The sequence below is a fragment of the Ochotona curzoniae genome, unplaced genomic scaffold, assembly GCF_017591425.1.
Source record: "Ochotona curzoniae isolate NIBS_2020 unplaced genomic scaffold, NIBS_Ocur_1.0 contig_492, whole genome shotgun sequence".
NCBI lineage: Eukaryota > Metazoa > Chordata > Mammalia > Lagomorpha > Ochotonidae > Ochotona > Ochotona curzoniae.
The window spans coordinates 38,532-51,954 of NW_024466423.1; the positions used below are offsets into that span (position 1 = coordinate 38,532).

Genomic DNA, 13,423 nt, shown 5'->3' on the forward strand with positions numbered 1-13,423 from the left:
TCCAAGCTGGACACCTGCCGGCTGCAGAGGGCTGCCACACACTCCATCCTGTGAGGACCCGGAGCATTTGCATAGTTTCCAAGCCACAACTCCATAACACATGTGTTTCAGGGACAAGACTCACCAAGTGCCCTACTTCTAATGTTTCTGCACCATGACAATGAATTCCCTCCTTGATTTGTTTGCCTAGCAGGAGCCTGCCAATTATCTAGTGTTACTATAAATCACAAACTATCATCCCCGGTTTTGCTAGGTCTGGTGTAGAAAAAAACACTTGAAATTTAAAATAAAAAACTCCAATAAAACCCGGAAATTCTTTTAAGACGATTTTCCTCTTCAGGAAAACAAGTAAAAACTGGCCTGTAACTTTACTCCTTACTTAATAGACATTCTTTTTTAGGATTTTTTTTTTTTATGGTCACCAGCTTATAGGCACACATCTGTGGACATTCAGGCTTATTGGCCAGCTCCTTCTTCCAGTTGGGTCCCAAAGGGCCTCTCTTGTAGTCTGCTGGTTCAACTTGACTTCGATCTGCAATATCTCTGTGGACAGTTTCAGCCGTCTTCCATGTGTTTGGTTCTAAACCATGTACATTTTCTAATGTTCCCAAGTCTGGGTTGTGCCATGTTTCAATTTTAATGAAGAAATCATCTTCCATATATTCATTTGTTACAATATTTCTGCAGTAGGCGTACCAGGCTTTTTTGTGAATCACCAAGGAAGCTTCGGGAGCAATCATCTTCATGAAGGCAGGAACTTTGCTCTTCAGGTGGCAAATTTTGTGGGTGTACTGCCCCGTTTCACCAACTTTCTCGTATGGCTCATTTTTTAGCACTTCAATTCCTTCTGCATCTCCAGTCTCATTCTTGCTAGCTTCTGCCACAGAGTAAAGCTGTCGAATGTGATAGGCTCCAGTTCGCCTGTTGTACAGTACTGGAAAGGGACTCCAACATCACATCAGAGTGTTTTTTCATATCAGGACTTCACCTCTAGATTTTAAACTAATTCCTTAATGAGCACCATCTTCCTGGAAACCCCACCCCCAACAGCTGCCACTGCCACCGCTGCTGCTACAGCACAGCAGTATTTATGATATCAGAGTAGTTGTTGATCACATGCTAATTGCTTATTACATCAAAATATTTTGTGACAAAAATCTGATAGCCTATTATGTAAAAATTTGATCACACCAATCGATGGTTTATTGGTAATATCACAATTGATTACTACCTCTTTTAAAAAATATTTATTTATTCTTCTATAGGCCAGAGTTAGACTGAGATGGGAAAGCAGAGATCTTTCATTTGTTGATTCACTTCCCAAATGGTGATATTGGCCAGAACTGAAGCAGACCAATGCCAGGAGCCAGGAGTTTCATCAGGTAATTGCTTTGTCTGCTACACCACAATACCAGCCCTGATAATTTGCTCTTAAAGGTAGGGTCATGACATCACAGTTGTTAGCTATAACATTAAAGTGGACTATGACAGAATATTCTCTGATTTATGACATCACAATATATTTTGATGACTCAATGTGGCATCATGATATTTGATTGTATAATTTTGTGATTGTGTCATCAGAATTCTGAGATTATAATGCCAGTATGCTGGTTTATTACAAATCAGTTGAGTGTATCACCATCTTTTCTTTTTTTTTTTTTTAATTTCCTTTTATGACACAGTTTCATAGACTCTGGGATTCCCTCAACCACTCCAAAAAGCCCTCCCACCATATTGAATTCCTTCATATTGTTACAGTAGTTCAGCTCATATCCAGTCATGATTCTTCATTGCAGGCATGGACAATAGAGAGTCCAGCATCTTATTGTCCACACAAATTTAGCAGTTTCATTGGGAGACCATCCCTGGTCTGAAAGCAGAGCTGGCAAAATATCATCCCCTCCAAATTCACTATACAACTTCAACAATAATTTACAACATCATGAAGTTAATTGACATGGAGTTAAGTAACCAATACGTTAGAAAATACAAGTTCTTCACCACATTCTGTGTCTACTTCATTGACTTTCCCATTTTAGTTTATACACATCTGTAATACACCTTAAAATGATTATAGGATACTATTCAGCTGTCATGTGTCCTTTTTCATTTTTATATTTAGCTGTTATATTATTCAAGCATGATTTCCCCCTGTATGTGTCTATAGTTTTTGCTAGTGTCTAATACAGATTCGAGTCCGTTGCCTTGTAGTTACCAGTTACAATCTTGATAGGTTATACTTAACATCTTCCTCACACACTCTGACAAGGTGGAAGATTTCTCTGCTCTCCCGACCCATTATGGAATAACAGGATATTAAAAGCATATCATGCTTTTCAGTTCTTTGATGTAGATCATAAGCAGTCTGTCTCTCACTGATTGTTGCTTCATATATATTAGTCCATGTGACACAGACTGAGGTTGCAATAATACAATTCACAGGTACTGTTTTTTAGATTGACATCATTTCATGTTAAACTGAGGCAAACATATGGTATCTAACTTTTGAAATTGGCGCATTTCCCTTAGCATAATGGTTTAAAATTGGGCCTATTTGACCACAAATAAATGCAGTTTTTTAAATAGCTGAGTATTATTCCATGGAGTAGATGAACCATAGCTTTCCTATCCAATCTTCTGTTGCTGGGCATTTTGGTTGCTTCCATGTTTTTGCAATTACTGATTGTGTTGCTATGGACATAGGGGTGCAGCGTGTTTCAAACATTTTCTTCCAATAAGTTTGAAGGTTTCTGGATTTAGGTTTAAGTCTTTTATTCATTTAGATTTGATCTTAGGGTATGGTGAAAGATGTGGGTCTAACTTCTTGTTTCTGTAGGCTATCAACCAGTTGTCCCAACAGCATTTATTGAAGAGACCTTCCCATTTCCCTGGACTGTCATTTTTTTCCCCAAAGATTATTTGTATCTATGTGGGTACCCTTCCGTTGTTTCTATTCTACTCCACTGAATATACTTTCTGTCTTTGTGTCTGTTAACTTCCTGTTCTTTATGATGGTTCTAGCTATTCATGGCTTTTTTGTGCTTCCAGATGAATCTTTGTATCATTTTTTCCAGTTTTATGAAGACTGTTTTGGGTAATTTGATTGAGATTGTGTTGAATGTATATGTTGCTTTTAGTAGCATGGACATTTTGTTGATACTGATTTTATATATCCAGGAACATGGTATGCTTCTCCATCTTTTGAGGTCTTCTTCAATTTCTTTTTTATGTTTTTTTTTTTTTTGTAGTTTTCTTCAAAGAGGTCTTCTACACTTTCAGTTAAATTTATTCCTAGACACTTCATTTTCTTCTCTGTTATGTTGAACGGTATCATGCTGGTTAGATCTTTTTCCATCTTGGGGCTGTTTGCACACACTATGGCTGTTGGTTTTTGTGCATTTGTTTTGTACCCTGCCACTGTACCAAATTCTCGTATGAGTTCTAGCAGCCTCTTGATTCTTCTATGTATAGAATCAGGTCATCTGTGAATAGTCAAAGCTTGACTTCTTCGTTTCCCATTAGGATTCCTTTGATTTTTTTTTTTTCCTCGTCTTATGGCCTTTCTGAGCACTTCTAGTACTATGTTGAATAGCAGTGGAGATAGTGGACACCCTTGTCTTGTTCCAGATCTCAGTGGAAAGGGTTCCAATTTTTCTCCATTCAGTATGATGCTGGTGTTGAGTTTTCATATGTTGCTTTGATTAGGTTTTGGATTGTTCCTTCTATGCCTACCTTGGTTTGAGTTTTTAACATGAGATGGGTTTGAATTCTGTCAAAAGCTTTTTCTGCATCTATTGACACTTTTAAAAGATTTTTGTTCTTCAATTTTGGGATGGGGTGTATTAGATTTATGGATTTATTAATGTTGAACCATCCCTGCATTCCTGGGATGAATCCTACTTGATCCAGATGAATGATCTGTTTCATGTTTTTTTGGATTCTATTGGCTAGGATTTTGTTGAGAATATGCATCAATGTTCATCAGGGAAATTGGTCTGTAGTTTTCCTTCTCTGTTAGTTCTCTATCCGGTTTTTGAATTAAGGTGATGTTGGCTTCATAGAATGAGTTTGGAAGGATTGCTTACTTTTCTTGTTTCAAAGTGTTTGTAGAGGATTGGGGTTAACTCTGCTAGGAATGTTTTATAGAATTCTACAGTGAAACCATCTGGGGCTGGGCTTTTCTTTATTGGAAGGTGTTTAATCATTGAATCAATCTGTCACCCCGGTATAGGCTTGTTCAGGTCTCCTGTTGCCTCTGGGGTAAGATTTGGTACGTGGAGGGAGTCCAAAATCTTTCCATTTTCTGGTGGTCTTCTGATTTGTTGGAGTACAGTTTTTTGTAGTAATTTCTAATTATTTTCTTAATGCTTGCAGTGTCTGTTTTTAGGCTGCCTTTGCATCTTTGATGCTATTAATTCTCATTTTTTTTTCCTTGTCAGTCGAGAGAGTGGGTGTCTATTTTGTTTCTATTCTCAAAAAAACAACATTTTGATATGTTTTGTGTATTTTTTGTTTGTTTTGATTCCTATGTGGTTTATCTTTTCCCTTGTTTTGATAATTTCTTGGTGCCTGTTGCATTTTGTGCCATTTTGCTGCCGTTTTTCCATTTTCTCTAAGTGTGTGTTTTTAATTCCTGTACTTTGTATTTTTCTTGGGACTTGACATAAAACTAATTGCTATGAACTTACTGTGTAGTACTGCTTTGGCAGTGTCCCATAAGTTTTGGAATGTTGTGTTTGAGTTTTCATAAAATTTTTATCTTATTCTTAGTTTCTTCTCTGACTTATTGTTTATTAAACAACATATTGTTCAACCTGCAAGTGTTTGCATACTTCCTGGGACATTTTGATTTATTGATTTCTGGTTTCACTCCTTGGTGGTCTAAGAAAGTGCATGATATAATTCCAATTATTTTGAAGTTAGTGAGACTTGTTTTGTGTCCTATTATGTGGTCGATTCTGGAGAAGGTGCCATGCACTCCTGAAAAAAATGTGTATTCTGTGTTCATAAGATGGAAGGTTCTGCAAATGTCTGCTAAGTCCATTTGTTCTATCGTCTGTGTGAGTTCTGTAGGTTCTCTGTGGTGTTTCTGTCTTGTTTATCTGTCTTTTGGTGTTAATGGTGTGTTGAGGTATCCTAGAATGATTGTATTTGTCTCCCCTTAAGTCTGTCAGTAATTGCTTCATGTAGCTGGATGCACTTGTGTTTGGTGTGTAGATGTTTTTAAAGGTAATCACTTCCTGATGATGGCTCCCTTCAATAATATAAAAAGTCCTTCTCTGTCACCTTTGATATTTGTCAAGTTGAAGTGTATGTTATTTGAAATTAGAACAGGTACACCAACATATTTTTCCCGTACATTAGCGTGAAATATCTCTTTCCATCCCTTCACTTTCAGTGTGTTAGCATCTGTTTTGGTTAGACTTGTCTCTTGCAGCAACAGATGATTTTGTCCTGCTTGTTAATCCATTCTGTTAATCTATGTCTTTGGATTGATGATTTTAGGCCATATGTGTTTAGAGTTAATTTTGAGAGGTTGTGATTATGACTTACTGTGTGTGTGTGTGTTTGCAAGTGTTGTTATCTCTGTCTTTTCTTGTGTGGCCTTTAGTGGGGATGTCTTCCAATTCGCCATCTTTGATTATGGATTTTACTCTCTCTTTCTTTCGTTCTTTCGTTCTTTCGTTCTTTCTTTCTCTCTTTCTTTCTTTCCTTCTCTCCTTCCTTCCCTCCTTTCTTTTTTTCCCTTTTTTTTCTTTCTGGGTTTATCACATTTCTAAGGAGTTTTTTATTTTTTAGAACTGATTTCATGCTGGCATAATCTTTTAGTTTCTCTCTATTATGGAAATATTTAATTGCATTCTTAAATACAAACAAGTTCTTTGCTGGGTACATTATTCTTGCTTGGAAGGTCTTTTCAGGATTTGAATGATTTTACTCCATTCTCTCCTTGCTCGGAGGGCTTCTTCTGAGAAGCCAGCATTAATTGTGACTGGTTTTCCTCTAAATGTAATCTTGTCTTTTCTTTGTACTTGTTTCATAATTCTTTCATTGTATTCGTTGGAGGGGAACTTCAGCACAGCATATCTGAGTAAGGATCTCTTTTTGTCAAATTTGTTGGTGGTTCTCTGTCCTTTCTGAATTCGGGCTGGATTCATGTTCACAGTATTTTGGAAGTTCCTCTCTATAATTTCATTGAGCAGCTATTACACACCTGTCTCTCCACTCCTTCAAGAAGGCTTATAAATCTGATATTTGACTTTTTCATGTTGTCTTCCATTTCCTTTATGGTCTTGTTGGGTTTGTTCAAGTTTTTCTCCAGGTGTTTGATGTTCTGTGTGTTTTCATTCTGGCTGTCTTCCATTTCAGAGATTCTGTCTTCTGCTGTATTCATTCTATTAGTTAAGGTTTCAACTTTGTGCTGAAAATTAAGGATCTCATTTTGGGATAGTTTTGTTTTTGTGATGATGTGATTTTTGGATTCCTTGAGCTCCTCCCATCGTTCTTCATTGTCTCTGAAGAGTTTTATTATCATTTTTCTGACTTCCCTATCTGATTATTTGTCAGTTTCTTCATCTGTCATCAGTGCAATTGACCAGGCCACTTGGTGATTTTTCACGGTGGCGCTGGCTTCTTGCTCTTACTCATTTCTTTCCCTGTGACCTTGCCCCATGCCTTTGTGTTGTGTTGTTGCCTTGTGGTATTTGTCTCTGCTGTGTTGCTGGGGTACTTGAGAAAGGAAAAAAGAAAAAAAAATTCAAGGTCAGCAATAACTCGGTGCAACCACAGGGTGGCAGCAGAGGTCTAGGATCAGTCAGAAGTAAACTCTTCCAGAGTGCCACCATGTGGATAATTCGACTTATGGCAGAACTTGAATCTTTTTTTTTTTTTTTTTTTTCCCCTGGTGCCTGCTCTTTTGCTGGCAGAGCTTGGTTCCCGTCGTCCTTCTTCACTCCCGCAACTCTGTGAACCTGTGGGCATCTCAGTCGTGGGTGATATTAGAAGTAGGTGTTAGGTCTTCCTTTTGTGAAGTTCTCTTGGACTCCGGATTGGTGCAGGCCAGTATGGCAGGATTCTAATTCCCATGTTCACCTGGTTGCTTTGATTCTTTCTGCACGATGGCTTTCTCTCCTCCAGCCAGACTGCCTAACTCCACATCTGCCGCATAGCCCTCATTTCAGACACCCTTTGCCTTGTTTTTTTCCCAAGGTTCATCCCCCCATCTTTGCCTGCTCAGGGCGGTCACTTCCCTGTCTTAGTGACTCACTGAAATTCATTCCCTGAATTTCGCTCACCTAATTTTGTTTGAGTCTCCGTAGCCCAAGGAGCCGTCCTTCACTCTCAGGTTGCAGCTCACACTCGTTCACGTCTGTTTCTCTGCTGGGTGCCGTCTTTCTCAGTCCTGGTGACCCTCGAGCATTTCCCCCGTGTTCCTCGGGATTCTCTTCCTCTTGCCCTCACTTCTGTCAACTCCCGTCCTCCACTTCCCTAACTCTTGGTCACATCAGTCTGCCACCGTCGGCCATCTTAACGTCTCAGCACATTTTCCTAACTACAATTGTGGTTTATGAACTCAAAAGTAATAATCTCATAATTCACAATGGATTGTATGATTCCATATTTGAGTATGACATCTCAATGGTAGTGTTATAGCAGACTAATTGATGATGACATCGAAATATTCTTATGAAATTGATGGTGTATGTATTCAAAGCTGAACATGACAGCATAGTGGTTGGTTTCTGACATTCCATTGATAATGATTATACAAGGGAAGGTCAATGAAATCAGAAAAGGGTTTCTGTGATCATTGCAGAATGTTTATTACATAATAGTGGCTAATAATATAACATGACTATAACAGCACTATGGTTTTATGAAAATAAAATGAATTGTGGATCAGGAAAACTATTTTGTTGAAATTTAGGCTGATTTGTGACTTAACCAGGACAAATTTATAGCAGATTATGCTTTTTCTCATACTACAAGCTATTATGACATGACAATGATAATTCGTGAAATGGCAGTTCACAAAAAAAATTTTGATTATAATATCAATTGCTGTTTCATATTACCTTGATTAGATCGACATTGGATCAAATTTATTATATCAGAATGTTAGTTTGTCTCAAAACATTGTCTACATTGCTATGATGGTACACAAACATCTCTTTCATTTTTCTTTTAACTTCATTAGATAGAGACACAGACATGATGCTATATTGTACCTGCAGGCATTTTCAGCAAGATAGGCACCAAATTTATGAGGGCAGAGCTAAGACTGGGAAAGATTATCCAGCTTCACTAACATTTAAAGTAGGGAATTTTAGGTTATATTGGCATACAAAGTGAGCTAATGAGGAACACATGAATAGGAGAATGACGGTTACAGTTGTAAGTCATGACACAAGTAGGAGAACACCAGCCATTCTATAATAGAAGTCATGAGGATGGAGTTGTGGTGTACTGAGTTAAGCTGTCACTTGCATTGTTGGCTTCCACAGGGACACTGGCTTGGATCATTCCTGATGGAGAACTTTGCTAATGCAGCCGAGAAAGCAGCAGAACACAATGCAAGTGCTTGGGTCTCTGCACCAACGCTGGAGACTGAGATGATGTTCCTGGACCTGGCTTCATCTTGGGCCTTTCCAATCCATTATGGACCTTTGGGGAGTATGTCAGAGGATGGAACATACTCTAAGTATGCCTTTCAAATAAATAAAACTAATATTTTAAAAAGGGATAGAAGGGCTGGCATGGAAGTCTAGTGGCTAAATCCTTGCCTTGCACAGGCTGGGAGCCCATAAGTATTCTGATTCAGGACCCAGCTGATCCACTTTTCTTCCAGATTGCTACCTGGGAAAGCAGCAGAAAATGGCCCAAAGCCTTGGGAAACCTCACACATCTGGGAGACCTGTAAGAAGCTTCTAGATCTTAACTTTGGATCAGCTCAATGCCAGCTGTTTCAGCCACTAAGAGATTGAACCATTAGAATGGAAGATCTTTGTGTCTTCAGCTATCCATAAAATCTGATTTGTTCAATAAAAATAAATAAAACTGTTTTTCACAAAAAAAGTGGGGGTGGGAGAGAGGCAATAGAAGCCATTGGTACCACAGCAATCCTCTCATTGGTATCAAAAGCATATATAAGAGTGATATGTATCTGTGATAAAAGAAGGTGCCAGAATCAATCAACTGGTTTGGTGGTATCCTGGACTTCAGAGTTGTGTCAAAAGTGAGTTGTCATTTTTCAGGACCTGAAACTCTGGTTCAAGGTTTTGTTATTGAATGATGGATCATAGGTTATGACTTATAATCTTATAAGACATATTAAGACATAATCATATTTATATGTGTGATAAAATTGATGATATTAATGAGACTTTAATGGTAGGCTTATGACATCAGAATCATAGCACATATGAATTAAACATGATATACAATGTTTCGTTACAATACACTGGTTTCTTGCATCAAAATTTATTGTGATGGCACAATGGTTGGTTTATGATATCACAATTTTTTAGGGTAACAAGGGCTGGTTTATGACATCAGAATTGATTCTGTTGACACAAGAAATAGCGCATTTGTCATCACAATTAATCATGATACCATTAAGATAAGTTCATAATATAAGCATGTATTCTGATGGCAGGATGATTGATCTATAACTTCAAAACTATGACAGCTCAACTTTACATTCTAATAATTGTTATTTATCCTGACTCAATGGACTATGATCTTACAAAACTTATATCAAAAATTTTATAACAGTCATTGCTTTATTACATCACATGCTGTTATTAAATTACCCTAGAAAGTTTATGTCAGAACTGTTGTTTAACCCAAATAAGTTGAGTATGACATCTAAAAGATTATGAGATTCAGTGTTGATTTATGAAATCGCAAACTGATTTTGAAGGCACAGTTGTATATTTATGTTACCACACTGACTATGGTGGCAAAAACAAGTTTCTGATATCTGAAATGTGGCTTATCATGTACCATTGTTTTACGGCATAATGAGCTTTTTGGGGGTTAGAATAATGGTCTGTAAACTCAACATTCATTATGACAGTAAAATGGTCGTTTTGACATTAAATTAACTTTGATAGAATAATGACAAATTTATGAAACTAAAATGATGGTAAATGATACATCAATTGCTTATCGCATGAAAATTCTTCATATGTCTATTATTCAATTATAATTTGGGTTATGACATCAAAATTAATTATGATGGCAAAATGGTGAGATTCTGAGTTGAAAACCAATCATGAAATTACAATATCAGTTTTATAACAAAACAGTTATTGATGATATCACAATGCTTGATTTGTGATATCAGACTTGTGGTTTATCACATGCTAATGAGTAATGGTGTCATATTTTTGACATTAAAAAATTTAGTCATGACATTAAAACTGATTTACAATCATAATGATTAGATATAATTAGTATTGTTTTATGATACAGTTCCATAGGCTCTTGAATTTCCTCTCCTCCCCAAGATTCCTATTTCTCATTGATATCCCCTGTATTATTATTATGTAGTGTTCTTCATGAGCAGTCATAAGTCCAACATTTTTCTCTTTAAGTGTATCCTGACATTTTCGGTATGGACAATGTCAGACAGAAAAGCCTCCTGTTTTTAAGAAACATATAATAGTTTCATGGGGAGTCCACCATTGATTTGGAAATAGAGATGTATACTACATTGCATCTCCACATGTGGATATGATAGTATCTATTACACACTTACTATACATTCTCTTAAATAAAGAGTCAAAGAACAAAATCAACAGCTCTTAAAAAAATAGGGTATTTATGGCAACATTAAGTTAAACATGATACAGAATGATATATGTCTCTGAAGAAATAAAAAAGAAAGTAAAAACCTACTTGTAAAACGATGTAAAAAAATGATGCTACTTTATGAACTATGTGCCACTAAAGAAATTAATAGGATAAAAAAATTTTTTTTTAATTTATTTTTATTATTTTTTTATTGGAAAGGCAGATATACAGAAGAGAGACAGAGAGGAAGATCTTCTGTCTGATGATTCACTCCCCAAGTGAGCGCAGCAGCCTATACTATGCCGATCCGAAGCCAGGAGACTCTTCCAGGTCTCTCACACCGGTGCAGGGTCCCAAAGCTTTGGGCCGTCCTCGACTGCTTTCCCGGGCCACAGGCAGGGAGCTGGAAGGGAAGTGGGGCTGCCGGGATAGAACCAGCGCCCATATGGGATCCTGGGCGTGCAAGGTGAGGACCTTAAACACTGCGTCACAGCGCCGGGCCCCAAGATAAAAAATGTTTTTGAAGTAATGAAAAGAAAAACAAAAATGTTAAAAGCTATGATATATAACAAAACCATGTTAAAAGGGGCATTCATAACATCAGGTGCTTAAAAGTATTCAAAATATCTTACATAAATGATCTAATGCATATCAAGGACTTAATAAAAATAGAAATAATGAACAGGAAACAAGAAGTGATAAAATCCGGGCCTGGTGGCGTGGCCTAGTGGCTAAAGTCCTCTCCTTGAACACGCCAGGATGCCATATGGGTGCCGATGTATCCTGGCAGCTCCACTTCCCATCCAGCTCCCCGCATGGAGCCTGGAAAAGTAGTTGAGGACGGTCCAAGGCCTTGGGACCTGCATCCACATGGGATACTTGGAGGAAGTTTCTGGCTCCTAACTCCAGATTGGCACAGTATCAGCCATTGCAGTCACTTGGGGAGTGAATCATCAGACGGAAGATCTTCCTCTCCGTCTCTCCTCCTCTCTGTATATCTGACATTGTAATAAAAATAAATAAATCTTAAAAAAAAAAGAAGTGATAAAATGCAATACAAATAAATTGAAATTACAAAGTATAAATTGAATCAAGACAAGGCAATTTAAAAAATAGTTGAGTAAAACAGTCTTTTATTCATATTAGCAATGAAAAGTAAAAGATCCAATTAAAATTAGAGATGAAAAATAAATGACTCAAATTTCTGCTCTTCACATGATGAAGACACTATTGGTACAAGCACTGGGAGAAACTGTAATATTTTATTGTCTAGGTTTTTTTTTTTCAGTCAACTTTTATTCTTTACTATAAATGCATTCTGTTGATTTTCTTTGATTCCTAGTACTCTGGGCTGCATTACGTCCTTCAATTCTGAGATTACACGTGTTTGCTTATATACTTTTTTTTTAATATTTTCTATGGATGTCATCTTTTATTAGTGCACACATATGATATTTGTCTTTCTGAGATTGGTCCATTTCATTTAGCATAATGGTCTCCAATTGTGACCATATAGTTGCAAATAGTAAAATTTGATTCTATTTAATAGCTGAGTGGTATTCCAGAGAATAGATGTACCATAGTTTCTTTATCTAGTCTTCCTTTACTGGGCATCTATTCTATGTCCATATTTTTACAATTGTTGATTTGCTGCAATGACTATAGCAGTGCCTGTAGCTTTCTTGTGTGTGTATACCAGTTCTTTTGGATATGTTCCCAGGAGTGGGAGTGTTAGGTCGTACGGTAAGTGGATATTCAGTTGCCAGAATATTCTCCATACTGATTTCCATGATGGCTGCATGACTCCACAGTGCACCAGCAGTGAAGTATGGCACCTTTGAAGCACAATCTCACCAGTAGATGTTGGTAGGTTTTTCTATGTTTGCCATTCTCACTGGACTTGAATGGAACTTCAGGGTGGTTTTTAGTTTTATTGACCTCATTGTTAGGGAGCTTGAGCATTTTGTTCATATATCTGTTAGCCATTTGGATTTGTTTCTTTGAAAAGTGTCCACTCATTGCTAAACCCATTTTAGAACTGGTTGTTTATTTTGTCACTGTGTTTCTAGAGTTCTTGTTATATCCTGGATATTAGCCCCCTATCTGTTGTGTAGAGTGCAACGATTTTATCCCACACTGTTGGTTGCCTTTTTACTTTGTTGATTGCTTCCTTTGCTGTGCATAAAGATTTTAATTTGATGTAATCCCACTTGTTTATGTTGGACTTATCTACCTGTGGTTTTGATGATTTTTCTTGAAAGTCTTTGCCTACGCCTACATCTTGTACATATTTCCTCCATTTTGTTTTAATATTTTGATTGTGTCTGGGTGTAGGCTTACATTCTTTATCCATTTAGATTTGATCCTCTTGTACAGTGAAATGTCATGGTCTCTTTTCTTTCATCTTAGGGCTGCTATCTTATTGTCCCAACAACATTTGTTGAAGAGAGCATATATTTTTTTCTAAAGTTTTCTTGTCAAAAATTCGATGGCTACACATGTGTGGGCTCTCTTCTTGTTCTGTCATGCTACATTGATCTTCTGCTCTGTTTCTAAACCACTGCCAGGCCTTTTTTGAGTGCCACCACCCTATAATATGACCTAAGGTCTGAGATTTTGATCC

The 13,423-nt window shown here is 37.2% G+C and overlaps 1 protein-coding gene across 1 annotated transcript; it reads right to left on the reverse strand.

The window, feature by feature from the left end:
* Positions 1-368: 368 nt before the first annotated feature.
* On the reverse strand, positions 369-6,161 carry LOC121161910 (phosphatidylinositol transfer protein beta isoform-like). Its single transcript, XM_040988581.1, has 2 exons — positions 5,942-6,161; positions 369-934 (listed from the first exon to the last, which is right to left on the reverse strand). Exons 1-2 carry the CDS (start codon positions 6,159-6,161, stop codon positions 369-371), a joined length of 786 nt encoding a protein of 261 aa, XP_040844515.1.
* Between the last annotated feature and the right edge of the window lie 7,262 nt (positions 6,162-13,423).